General features: G+C 40.6%; 1 protein-coding gene across 5 annotated transcripts in view; it reads right to left on the bottom strand.

Annotated features, from left to right (window-relative positions):
• The window catches only part of vps13c (vacuolar protein sorting 13 homolog C), a 287,267-nt gene that overhangs the window by 133,059 nt on the left and 142,013 nt on the right, over positions 1-12,195 (bottom strand). For all 5 annotated transcript variants that reach the window (XR_015754174.1, XM_043680595.2, XM_043680591.2 and 2 more), the window contains 5 exons: positions 11,694-11,797; positions 10,730-10,897; positions 3,508-3,812; positions 1,861-2,008; positions 772-883 (listed from right to left, as the gene is read on the bottom strand). Coding sequence is in view for 4 of the 5 variants with exons in the window: in XM_043680595.2 (XP_043536530.2) it covers positions 772-883; positions 1,861-2,008; positions 3,508-3,812; positions 10,730-10,897; positions 11,694-11,797 (837 nt within the window). In the remaining variant the exon portion in view is untranslated. The remainder of the gene's footprint in view (positions 1-771; positions 884-1,860; positions 2,009-3,507; positions 3,813-10,729; positions 10,898-11,693; positions 11,798-12,195) is intronic.

Raw genomic sequence — 12,195 nt, 5'->3', positions numbered from 1 at the left:
TACTGTGCTTTTCCAGCACCACTCTAATCTCCAGCATCTGTTGTACCCACTTTCACCTAAATACTATTTAATGACAAGCTTTTTTTAAAATAAAGTTTAAATCAAAAGCAATGTCAAAATAAAATCTCTAAATTTATGATTTTGTCTATAATTTTCCCACAAGAAAGCTCATAAATGATGATAATTTTATAATTGATCAAAAATAAAACCAATAATGTGTTTTAGTACTATGCTTCACCTAAACAGAGCTGCTGAGTGCATTGTTAAAATTATAAAACCAGTGAAATAATGGAGATCAAATCAGTGAAACGGAAGGATGGAAATCAGCTTAGCTCCCTCTCAATTTACAGGCACAGATATCTATTTAGAGAAAACGCTCAATTAAACAAGTTACAAAATTGCACTCTTTTCAACTCAAACATGACAAAACGAGTTCCGTGTAAGCATTAAGCAATTAAGTGAGCTCGCTCAGCAACGTCATTCCTTAATCACATGCTCAGATTTAGGTCAAATGTTTATCAGCTTCTGCACATAATTGTGGTCCCAGAAAGTAAAAGGAAAAACTGTGTCATCAAGAAACAATCAAAAAATGACAACCGTTCGCAGGAGAATGCACAGCAAGAGAGATTAAATGAAGGCAAACAGAAAATACATATGGTCAATAAAGTTCTTTTGTAGGTCACTGGTTTTCACTCACATTTAAGTTTTATGATTTAAAACACAAGATTTAGTTGAAATTATACTCAGCATCAATCAAATGACTGCCCTTACTTTTCACGTCATCCTTCAGAGCTTTTACTGCATTTGTTTCTTTGCTGCCTTCACCAAGATTTTGCTCAAAGACCTTCATCAGAACAATTAGATCATCTTCACTGAGAACAATCTGAAACAGGAAAACAAGTAGCAAAACAGTACAGCAAATACAAAACATTTTATTCATAAATACTAATTGCAATCATGCCTCTTCTAGCGTAAATTTTGGGAAGCAAAGTTTGCTCCTGCCCTGCCAGACATTAAAAATAAAAGTTTAAGAAACAGAGATAGGATTAGGCCATTCATCCCACGAGTGAGGCCTGTATTTCAACAAGGTCACGGCTGATCTGGCCATGGTCTTACCCCCACTATCTGGCCTGCTTCCCAATAATCTTAAACTCCCTTGTCAGTTAAAATTTAGTCTTGGAAATATTCACCGACCCAGCCTCCTCTGATATCTGCAAGTAGAAAGGTCAATAAATATAAAACAACTCTTGTGCAGGAAAATTTGACGTGGAGCATTGCACACCCTGTAAGACACCTGCCTGATTTTATTGGTAGTATCATCAGATGGGTCTGGTCACCAGTGACCAGAAACCGGCCCACACCACATTTTTCTCTCCAGTCATGCTAAACACTGAGAGAAGTCTGAACCAATGATTTATTGAGTGTACAATTCTGGACATGACACTACAGAAAGGATGTCAAGGCAAAGAAGAGGTTTACTGCAATCAGAATTGGGATGAAAATCTTTAGTTGTACAGAAAAACCTGAAATATTGGCACCTTTCTGTTTAGGGCAGAGAAGGTTAAGGAGGGGAATGACAGAGAAGTGCAACCTTCTGACATTTTTTGACACTGGGGGGAAACTCCCTTCACCACCTGGGAAAGGACAACCAGAGATCATGGATTTAAAACAGCCCTGATAAGAACTACAGGGAAAACAAGGTTTTCACCACCAGACAGAGCATGGTTAAAAACTGGAGCACATTACCTGAAAAAGAGTGGTGGCAACCGATCTCAAGGAACATCTAAAATGGCACTATGCAAAATATCCTACTTAGAACAAGCATGAAAATGAAATACCATAAAACATGCTGTTACCCACATTCATGGTCTTTAAATCTCCTTTGATTTCCACAGTTGGAATTTTGAGGTACCAGGCTGCTGACAAATTTCTTTGCACAGTGAGTTGTAAGTTGGTGGGCTGCAGCATTTGAATGTCAAGTTGAGATGAACTGGTGTGCAAGATAGTCCTGATTGAAAAACATGGCTGAATTAATCCAGGGCAGAGTAGAGCTCTTTATGTAATGATATTACACTAAAAAGATAATTGCTTTAATTTGTCTAACTGAAAAATGACTTTAAATCTTTAATTTTAAAGTCTACATCTAATGCTGGAGTTCTAAGTTGAGGGGGAGGGTGTAGGGAATTGATCCTTCCACCCAATTTTTGCCCAAAAGTTTCCTAACATTTCTTTGCCCTGCAGTTCAATACTATTGTTGTCATCTAAATTCAAGTCCTCACTCCCTTGTGTGAAAGCAGACAGTGACCTACATACTCAATCCTGGCAAAGGAAATATTACAGTTAAACTCCTGGCAGTGCAGAGTTCAATCTGACATCACCACTTCACCACCCCTCTCAACCCTAACTCCACTCCTGCCTTGGTTCATGTGCTGCCGATCTCCTCACCCATGCCTTTGTTTCTCAACCTGACTATTTCAACAAACTTAAAGGTATCTAAATGTCTGCTGCTCACATCCCAACTTGAGCAAATTCCTGTTGACCCATCACCTTTGTACCCACTGATCTACACTGGCTCCCAGATGAGCCATGTCTGAATTTTAAAAAAGTGTCATTCCCTCCATGGCCTCTGCCTTCCATATCTTTGAGACCAGTCCTCCCCCTGGAAACTCCATGTTCTTTTACTCCTGGCCTCTTTAGAATCGCTGATTTTATTTGATCCACCACCAGTGGCTATAATTACAGCTGCCAAGGTCCTGCACTTTGGAATTCCATCCCTAACCCCTCTGCTTCTCTGAAATGCTCTCCTCCTTCAAGATGCATCATGAAAACTACCTATTTGACTCCGCTTTTTACACCTGCTTCGTGGCTCAATGTCAAAATACCGTGAAGTATCTTGGGATGTTGAACTAAGTTAAAACTTTCACACATCCAAGTTCTTGACATTACTGAATAACTATCAACAATAGAAACTCCAGATTACTCTCCCTCTCCTTGGCAACGTGTCACAAAGCTCAGTGCCAACATGGTGCTCATCTTTTTCCAGCTCCTCAATGGAGGGATCAAATTTCCAACAGAGGATTTTCAGGTTTTCACAAATGTCAGTTGACTCCCTTCCCAAAGAAATCATCAGGAAAAGGTCTGAAGCACTTGAAAATGTGGTCTAAATGGGCAAGTTGAATACAAAAATAATTTAGTGCAAATACCAGAGGGGTTCTTAGCTCCTCTATTCTGTTCCAGCCTTCTGCTTAATCATGATTCTTCTTAAGGAGAATCGCCACAATGGCCAATGGAAAATTATTACAAATCCCAGAAAAGTTAACTTACTGCTCATTTATGAAAATAGTGCTTCATAATGTGTAATTCAACATATAATATCACCATTAAATGCAATGGAATTACTAAATTATTGCTTATCAGTCCAGTGCAATTTATTTATTAGGCAGACTTTGAGCTAAAGGCAGATGCACCAAACTCACTGGACTACAAGATGCAAAAATTTAACTTTACCTCGAAAGTTTTAACTGTGTTAGATGAACATCCATGACGTCCAATACAGGTGGTAACGAGAACCCCTCATCTGGGATCAAAGTGAATCTATTTTGTACAGTAATCAAACCCAAATCTGCCATAATCGCATTCATGGAGATGGAGGACTCCGGGATGATAATAACCGGTGCTTTCAAGTGTATGTCCATTGCCAGTCGGAAACTCTTCTGGGCAAAATCCTTGACGCTGGAGGCTGCTTTTTCTGCAGCCTGGGCTGTTGCTGCACTTAATGCTTCCTTTGCTGCTTGGAAGTTGTCAAAGAAGTTCTACAGTAAACAGTTAACAACAATTCATCTGTACTCAAGCTGTGGTCATTTTTAGTTAAATATATTAGAAAAAAACATTCCCCTTAAGCAAATTTAAGTCAGTGCATTGGAGTAGAGATATATGAAACTGTCCCACGAGAAATAGTTGAAGCATTTAAGGGAAAACATACAAGACCATAAAACATGAAAACAGATGCAGGCCATTCAGCCCATCGAGTCTGCTCTGCCAATCAATGAAATAACAGCTGAGCTGAAAATCCTCAACTCCACTTTCCTGCATTTTCCCCAAAACCTCTCATTCTTCCTCAAATTAAAAATCTGCCTACCTTAAGTTTGAAATCACGACATAACCCAACCTCAACAGCCTTCTGTAGTAAAGCATTCCACAATTTTATTACCCTCAGAGTATAAATTCCTCATCTCTGCCTTAAATGTGTGATCCCTTACTCTGAAACCAAACCTTCTGGTGTTAGACCCTCCTACACCTACCCTGTTAACTTCCCTAAGAATCATATGTTTCACCAAGATCACCAATCATTCTTCAATATTTCAGTGAGTAATAGCTCAAACTACTCAAACACTCAAAGTTTCAATGAGGAAAAAGGAACGTGGCCAAGATGGAGTGTAATCACATAAAAGGCCAGGAACAGAACTTGGCCATTCGAGGTCATAGCTGATCTCGAATACCACAATGGCATTCTCACATTATCCTCATACCCCTCGACATCATGAATATCTAGAGCTATCAATCTCGGTATTGGTCATACATACTGGTAAATTATCAACTGGGTGGGCTGAATGGTCTGATTCTGTGTCATATATTCTATTTAATCTTCTACTTGAAAAAAGATCATAATTTGCAATTACCAAGAATTAGATTAAGAATCAAAATCAGAAAATTACAGGCTGCAGAGCCAATTAATGGTAAATCACAGCCAGAAAACAGAACTACGTATTCACATATCGTCAACCTTCTCAAACTCCTTTGTACATCAGTGGTGCGCGTGCAGATTCTCACCTGAAAACAAGCAGTACTTTCCAGTCCGCATGATTCCCTGAACAAGCCAATTAAACCAACCCACAAACACAGTACTTTAAGCAATTAAAGTGTGACCATAAAGGTGGTAAAATCCAGTCTGTTTGGAGTGGTGATGAGAAACCACATTCAAACTAATAATCTTTAGCCTTCAAAAGAACACACCACCTGCACTGTGGGATCATCATTATACATGAGCTATTTCATAATATAAAGCTCCTGCCCATAGCAAAGTAGTTCACCTGCTGACTTGGCTTAAGCAGCGACAAAGTTAATTTTCAATTTAAAAACCTAAATAAACCAAGTAAATCTTGTCGATGATTTGAAACAATTCTATAACGTCATTTTTGCTAAACTGGAAACAAAATTTAAGATGGTATCCTTTGCATCAATAACAGGTTCTCAATATTATACTCGTAAAAACATTGAACTATCCAGCGTACTCTTATTCAAAAGCAAAAATTAAAATCGTTTCATTCATATAGCAACTTTGCCATCTTTAAGAAACTCCATGGTTCTTCAAAACTACATGATTACTTCCAGTAAACACTCACTAGTTCTGGAGGCAAACATGCAGGAAATTTCTACACAGCAAAACACCACAACAACAAATGGTGGTTCCGAGAAAGATCTTCATATTATTCAGGAGGATTTAAAAATAGAGTGGCAGGGGCTAAAAAGCCAAAGCAGTTCAGCACGCGGAGGGATTTGGGGGAGGGTGGGGGGGAGAAGAGGAGGTAGATGACAGGATTGGCAAGTTAGAAAGGAAGGGCAGGTAGAGGCAGGTAAACGAACATAATGGTGCTAATGGGCTGACGTGTGTTTATTTCAATGCAAGGAGTATTATAGAAAAGGCAGCTGAGCTCAGAGCCTGGACCAGTACATGGAACTATAGTGTTGCGGCCATTACAGAGACTTGGTTTACAGGGGAACAGGACTCAATGTTCCACAGTTGTTTTAGACAAAAGAGAAAGGAAGGTAAAAGAGGTGGAAGAGTTGCATTCCTATCAGGGAGAACGTTACATCTGCACTCAGAGGGGACATACTGGAGGGCTCATCAACTGAGCCAATATGGATAGAGTTCAAAAATAAGATGGGTGCAATCACTCTGATAGGATAATATAGGACCCCCAACAGCTACTGAGACATTGAGGAACAAATATGGAGGCAGTTTATGGAAAGACGCAATAATGACAGGGTTGTCATGGTGGGTGACTTGAACCTCTGCAACACTGGAGAAAGTGAGGACTGCAGATGCTGGAAATCAGAGCTGAAAAATGTATTGCTGGAAAAGTGCAGCAGGTCAGGCAGAACTTCTGAAACTTTCCTGAAGAAGGGCTTATGCCCGAAACGTCGATTCTCCTGCTCCTCTGGTGCTGCCTGACCTGCTACGCTTTTCCAGCAACACATTTTTCAGCTCTGCAACATTGACTGGGACACCTTTAAAGCAAGAGGCTTAGGTGGAGCACAACTTATGTGCACCTGAGAAGATTTCTTGAAAAAGTATCTGCATAGCCCAATGATAGGAAGGGCCACTTCGATTGGCGAATGAGCCTGGCCTGGCCTTTCAGTGGGAGAGCATTTTGGTAACAGTGAGCACAACTCCTTAAGTTTTAACATAACTGTGAACAAGGATGAGTCAGGGTCTTGCTGGAGGGCAAGGTATGTCAGTATTAGGCAGGAGGGAGGCAGTGTTAATTAGGAGTAGCTGTTATCATTTGACATGTGGAAATTGTGTAAAGACCTCATGATCAAAGTTCAGAACTGGCATGTTCCAGTCAGGAGAAAGGATAAGGATGGCAAGGCCAGGGACCCTTCAACAACAAGGAAGTTTGCAAATTTAGTCAAACAGGAAAAAAAGTGTATGTTAGGTTTAGGAAGCTAAAACTAGACAGGACCTGTGAGGAATATAAAGAATGCAGGACAGAACTTGAGCAGGGAATTAGGAGAGCAAGAAAGGGCCATGAGAGCAAGTATGGTTAAACAGAATCCCAGGGCATTCTATAGATACATTGAAAACAAGAGGATAACTAGGAAGAAAGTAGGATCACTCAAGGATAAAAGGAGGGACCATGTGCTTGGAGGCAGATAATGTCAGTGAGATCCGAAATGAATACTTTGTATCAGTATTCACTGGAAGGATACGGAGGATAGTGCGATTAATGTACAATATCCTAATATGCTGGGCATATTGAGATCAAGAAATTAGTGGTCCTGGGTCTTTTGAAGAGCATTAAGGTGGATAAGTTCTCAGGAACCAATGGTATCTACCTCAGGTTATAGAGAGAGGCAAGAGAGGAGATTGCTGGGGCCTTGTCCAAGATCTTTGTATTCTTGCTAGACACAGGAGAGGTCCCAGAGGACGGACAAGTAGCTAATGTTGTTCCTCTGTTGAAAAAGGGAAATAGGGATAATCCTAGAAACTATAGACCAGTGAGTCTCACATTGGTGGTTGAGAAGCTATTAGAGAGATAGGATTACATAATAGCATTTGGAAAAGCATGGCCTAATCAGGAACAGTCAGCACGGCTCTGAGAGAGGCAGGTCATGTCTTAGGAATTTGACTGAATATTTTGAGGTAGTGACGAAGGAGATCGATGAGAGTAATGAATGTTATCTACTTGGTGTTTAATAAGGTGTTTGACAAGGTCCCTCATGGTAGGCTCAACCAGAAGATTAAGATGCATAGGATCCATGGTGACGTGGATTCAGAATTGACTTGCCCATAGAAGGCAGAGGGTAGTCGTAGAAGGGTGTTTTTCTGGCTGGAGGTCTGTGACTTGCGGTCATCCAGAGGAATCTGTAGTGAGGCCTCTGCTTTTCGTGATATGTGTAAATGACTTGCATGAAAATGTAGATGGATGGATTAGTAAGTTTGCAGATGATACAAAGATTGATGAAGTTGTGGACAATTTAGACGGTTGTCAGAGGATACAGCGGAACGTAGATCAGTTGCAGATATATGAGTGCAGAATGGCAGGTGGAGTTTAATCTGGTTAAAAGTGAGGTGCTGCACTTTGAAGACCAAATATTGATGAAAAGTATACAATTAATGGCAGGACCCTGAGCAGCATTGACGTACAGATTGAGATTCAAGTTTATAGCTCCCTGAAAATGGCCATGCAAGTAGATAGGGAAGTAAATAGGGCATATGGCATGCTTGCTTTTATTGTTCAGGAAACTGAGTACAAGAGGAGAAAGTGAGGACTGCAGATGCTGGAGATCAGAGCTGAAAATGTGTTGCTGGAAAATCGTTTCGGGCATTAGCCCTTCTTCAGGAATGTTGCAGCTTTAAGACTTTGGTTAGGTCACAAAATATTGCATTCAATTCTGGTTGCCACAAAACAAGGAGGATGTGAAGACTTTGGAAGGGGCGACGAAGAGATTTACCAGAATGCTGCTTGGATTAGAGAGTTTGAGCTATAAGGAGAGGCAGTGTTTTCTCTGCAGCGGTGGAGGCTCAAGGCAGACTTGATAGAAGCCTATAAAAATATGAGATGCATAAATTGATGGTCAGAATGCTTTTCTCCAGAGTTGAAATGTCTAGTACTAAGGGACATGCTTTTAGGGTGAGAAGGGGAAGTTCAAAGGAGATGTGAAGGGCAAGTTTTTTCTTACATAGAGTGACAGGAGTCTGGAACGCACTGCCAGAAATGGTAGAGACAGACACGATAGGGACATTTTAGAAAGGCACATGAATATGCAAAGAATGAATGCATATGGATCAAGTGCAGGCAGAAGGGATTAGTTTAATTTGGCGTCATGTTCAGCACAACGTGATGGTTCCTGTGCTGTACTGTTCTATGTTCTGAACTCTATTTTCTATGTTTCATTCAAAATACTTATATGGGAATCTTTTTCAGTTAACTCAAAGCAAGTTCCACTCTGCCTATTAAAATTTCACCCAAAATATAGCATAGCAGACAACTGAGCACTCCTTCGGTCAGTACCAGTCTCGATTATGCACTCAAAGCCCAAACTGATAGCTGAACAACTTGGGTTCAAGTTAGATGCAAGAATTATACAATTTTGTTTATAAATAGGTTCAGATTACAAAAGCAAGAAAATAGAAAACCTTGTTTAGAACACCAGTTTTGTCTCAAGCGGTATAATACATCCAGTTCTGGACGCCACACTTGAAGACAAATATGGAGCCATGAAAGAGGGAGCAGAAAAGTCTCTTGAGAATGGTCCCAGGGATATGGAACTTCCCTGAAGCAACTCCTTGAAGCAGCTGGGGCTGTGCTCCAGTCAGAAAGGAGATGCGATAGAAATGTTCAAAATAATGAGGGACCTTGAAAGGTCGTTCTGCTATAACGTGACAGTTGTGTTCCTCTGCAACCTCGCGCAATAGAAAATCGCATTAGGTAAAACAGCTATTGAATATCACACTAAACGCTCGCTAACAGAAAATTGCTACACCCGCTCAGTGGAAAGTACATTTTATCCAAACAACGTCCACAATTCATCAATCACGCTATAGCCAATTCGCACTGACTCAAGGTGTGTTATAATGGAACCTCCCTGTAGACAGGGAGGAATCGTTTCCATTTGTGGAGGGACTGAAAACCAAGAATTTCTGCTAAAAGTGACTGCCCAAAGCAGCAAACAGCAGCAAGAAGCAAATCATCTTTAGTTAGAATGTGAAATGCATTTGCTGAACTTGAAGACAGCTTCAATTATGAACAGAGTAGAATAGAAGAGAATCCCTACAGTGTGGAAACAGGCTATTTGGCCAACAAGTCCATACCGACCCTCCAAAGAGTATCCCACCCTGACACATTCCCGTACCTATTACTCTACATTTCCCCAACCAATGCACCTAGCCGACACAACCCTGAACACTATGGGCAATTTCCCATGGCCAATTCACCTCACCTGCACATCTTTGGAACAAGGGAGGAAACCAGAGCACCCGGAGGAAACACAAGTAGACATGGGGAGAATGTGCAAACTCCACACAGACAGACAGTCACCCTAGGCTGGACTCGAACCCGGATCCGTGGCTCTGAGGCAGCAGCGCTAACCACTGAGCCGCCATGCCATGAGTTTCAAATGTAAGCAGAACTGTCTTTCCTCCAAAGAGGAAAAGCTTTCAAGATTCGGAGGAAATAGCTGATAAGCAGCAGGTGGTGAATAGTACATGCAAAGAGCCGGCACAGAATCAATAGGGAACGTGCTCTCCATCCCTGCCACAACCAATCTCTAATTGGAAATGAAGCAAGCAAACACCAAATCATTAATTCATTCCTTCAGCCAAAAGGCAGCTCCTTAGTTCATTGTCTCATGTTTCATCCTGATCCATTTCCTAAATAGTTTTTACCATTAGTGTTGGTTTACCTTTCTACTCTCAAGAACAGAGGGGGGAGGCAGGTCCCAAATTTGCTTCAACTGGAACAGGGATCAAACCTGGCCTGTTGTTAGTTTGAGTCACATGCTAGCCATCAAGCAAACTGAGATAACTGGCCCCCTATACCAAGTCATCCTAACTGCTAGCTACAGCTCAACTACTAATGCAAAGACGAAGTACAAAAACGTATCCCCTATTATTCATTCATTCCAAATATTCCAACCCCAACTCTGCATTCCTTCATATATGAACAATGCAGCAAGTGACATCAGCACAATCCATGTTATTCCATGACTGGGATCAGGTGTATGACATACATCAGGTCAACACAGAAGAACAGAAAATAGTAACTTCAAAAATCAAGAAAAGGTGTTCTAGAGAAAATAAATTGGTCGGATGGGGTTGCAATGAGGAAAGTTGCTTTTACACTAAAACTCCAGCTTAAAAATATGAAAAATGATATGAACAAAGGTTGTGTGTTAAATTTGTACTGATCAGTACATTCCAACTTACTTTAAACAATGGACTTACCAATAATGACATAATAAATTTATGGAGATATATAATCTGAATACAGCCAACTCGTAATGTGATTTTGCCATCGACCTTCGACATATCAACATAGGTCTCATCATCAAAAGCATTTGGATACAAGGTTATATTAAAGCTGAACACTTCATTTCCAACAATGGAGACAGCCTTGAAAAGGAGAAATGACAGTTAATTGAAAATAAACACGGCACTATATTTTCTATATTCCAACAAATAGACCTTACAAATAACTTCAGTGTGCATAGGTAGAGATTGCTATCATTTCCTGAAAAACAACACTCTCGCATGTTAATTCAAGTACTCACCCAAAGGTAACTTCAGCAAATCTAGCAAAGCAGCAGCTTTGTCGTACCACAGCAGTTTCAGGATAAGAGGTTGCAGAATTAAACGAGGGGCAAGGAGAAATTGCTTCTCTCAAAGGGTCATGAATCTGTCAAATTCACCATCCAGAATGTGGTGGATGCCAGAACATTGAGTGAATTTAAGGAGAAGATAGATAGATTTTTAATTAACATCGGGTTGATGGGTTTATGAAAAGTGGTCAAGAAAGTGGACTTGAGGTCAAGATGAGATCAGCCATAACGTATTGAATGGTAGAGCAAGCCCAAGGGGATCAATGCCCCTCGGATGCTGCCTGACCTGCTGTGCTTTTCTAGCACCACTCTAATCTGGTCCTCACTATTGCCTGGAACCAGGCCTATACCTGCTCCTAATTCTTCTTGGGTTCTAATGGAGCATTCTATCATTGGCCAAGAGCTCAGATTCAGGTCTTATCTGAGGACTCTATGTCAAAATGTGGACAACCAGAACCATGTGCTAGCTGCAATGCAACTGCCTTTCATATTGAAGGACTCCACGCTTACATTCTTACCATGAACAAATTTCATCCTCATTTCAAGGGACTATCAGAGGAAGAGGGAAAGACAGAAATCTAGAAAAGCACCTTTTTATGTAACGTATTTGAATCAACATCGGTAACAACGATATCCCGGAGTCTGGCAGAGACTTCCATCTGCTTTGACTGGACTGAAGCAGACGCATCCAAACCTGCATGGTTAAACAAACCATTCAAAAATTATTACAATGACCTTTATTTAACTGAAATTAGGTTAATAAAGTGGGAATCGCATGGGTTTGTTAGGCACACTTTTTACGATACATTTCAAACCTTCTATTAACACCACAGAATGGGAAGATATAAACACAGACCAGAAAGGCTAGGACTTCTTTCACTGCAGCGTAGGAGATGAGGGGTGATCTTAAAGATGTTTATAAAATCATGAGAGGCATGGATAGGGTGAATGACAAGGATCTTTTCCCTAGGTTGGGCGAGTTCAAAACTGGGGTGAATTTTTTTTTTTAAGATAAAAGGAGAAAAATTTGAAAATGACATGAGGGACAGCTTTTTAAAGAGTGTAGTTGGTGTGTGGAATGAACTGACAGAG

This window comes from Chiloscyllium plagiosum, unplaced genomic scaffold, assembly GCF_037043375.1.
Source record: "Chiloscyllium plagiosum isolate Xiang-an unplaced genomic scaffold, Cpla_swu_hap1 HiC_scaffold_42, whole genome shotgun sequence".
Classification (NCBI taxonomy): domain Eukaryota; kingdom Metazoa; phylum Chordata; class Chondrichthyes; order Orectolobiformes; family Hemiscylliidae; genus Chiloscyllium; species Chiloscyllium plagiosum.
This window is presented reverse-complemented; position numbering and strand designations above follow the sequence as displayed.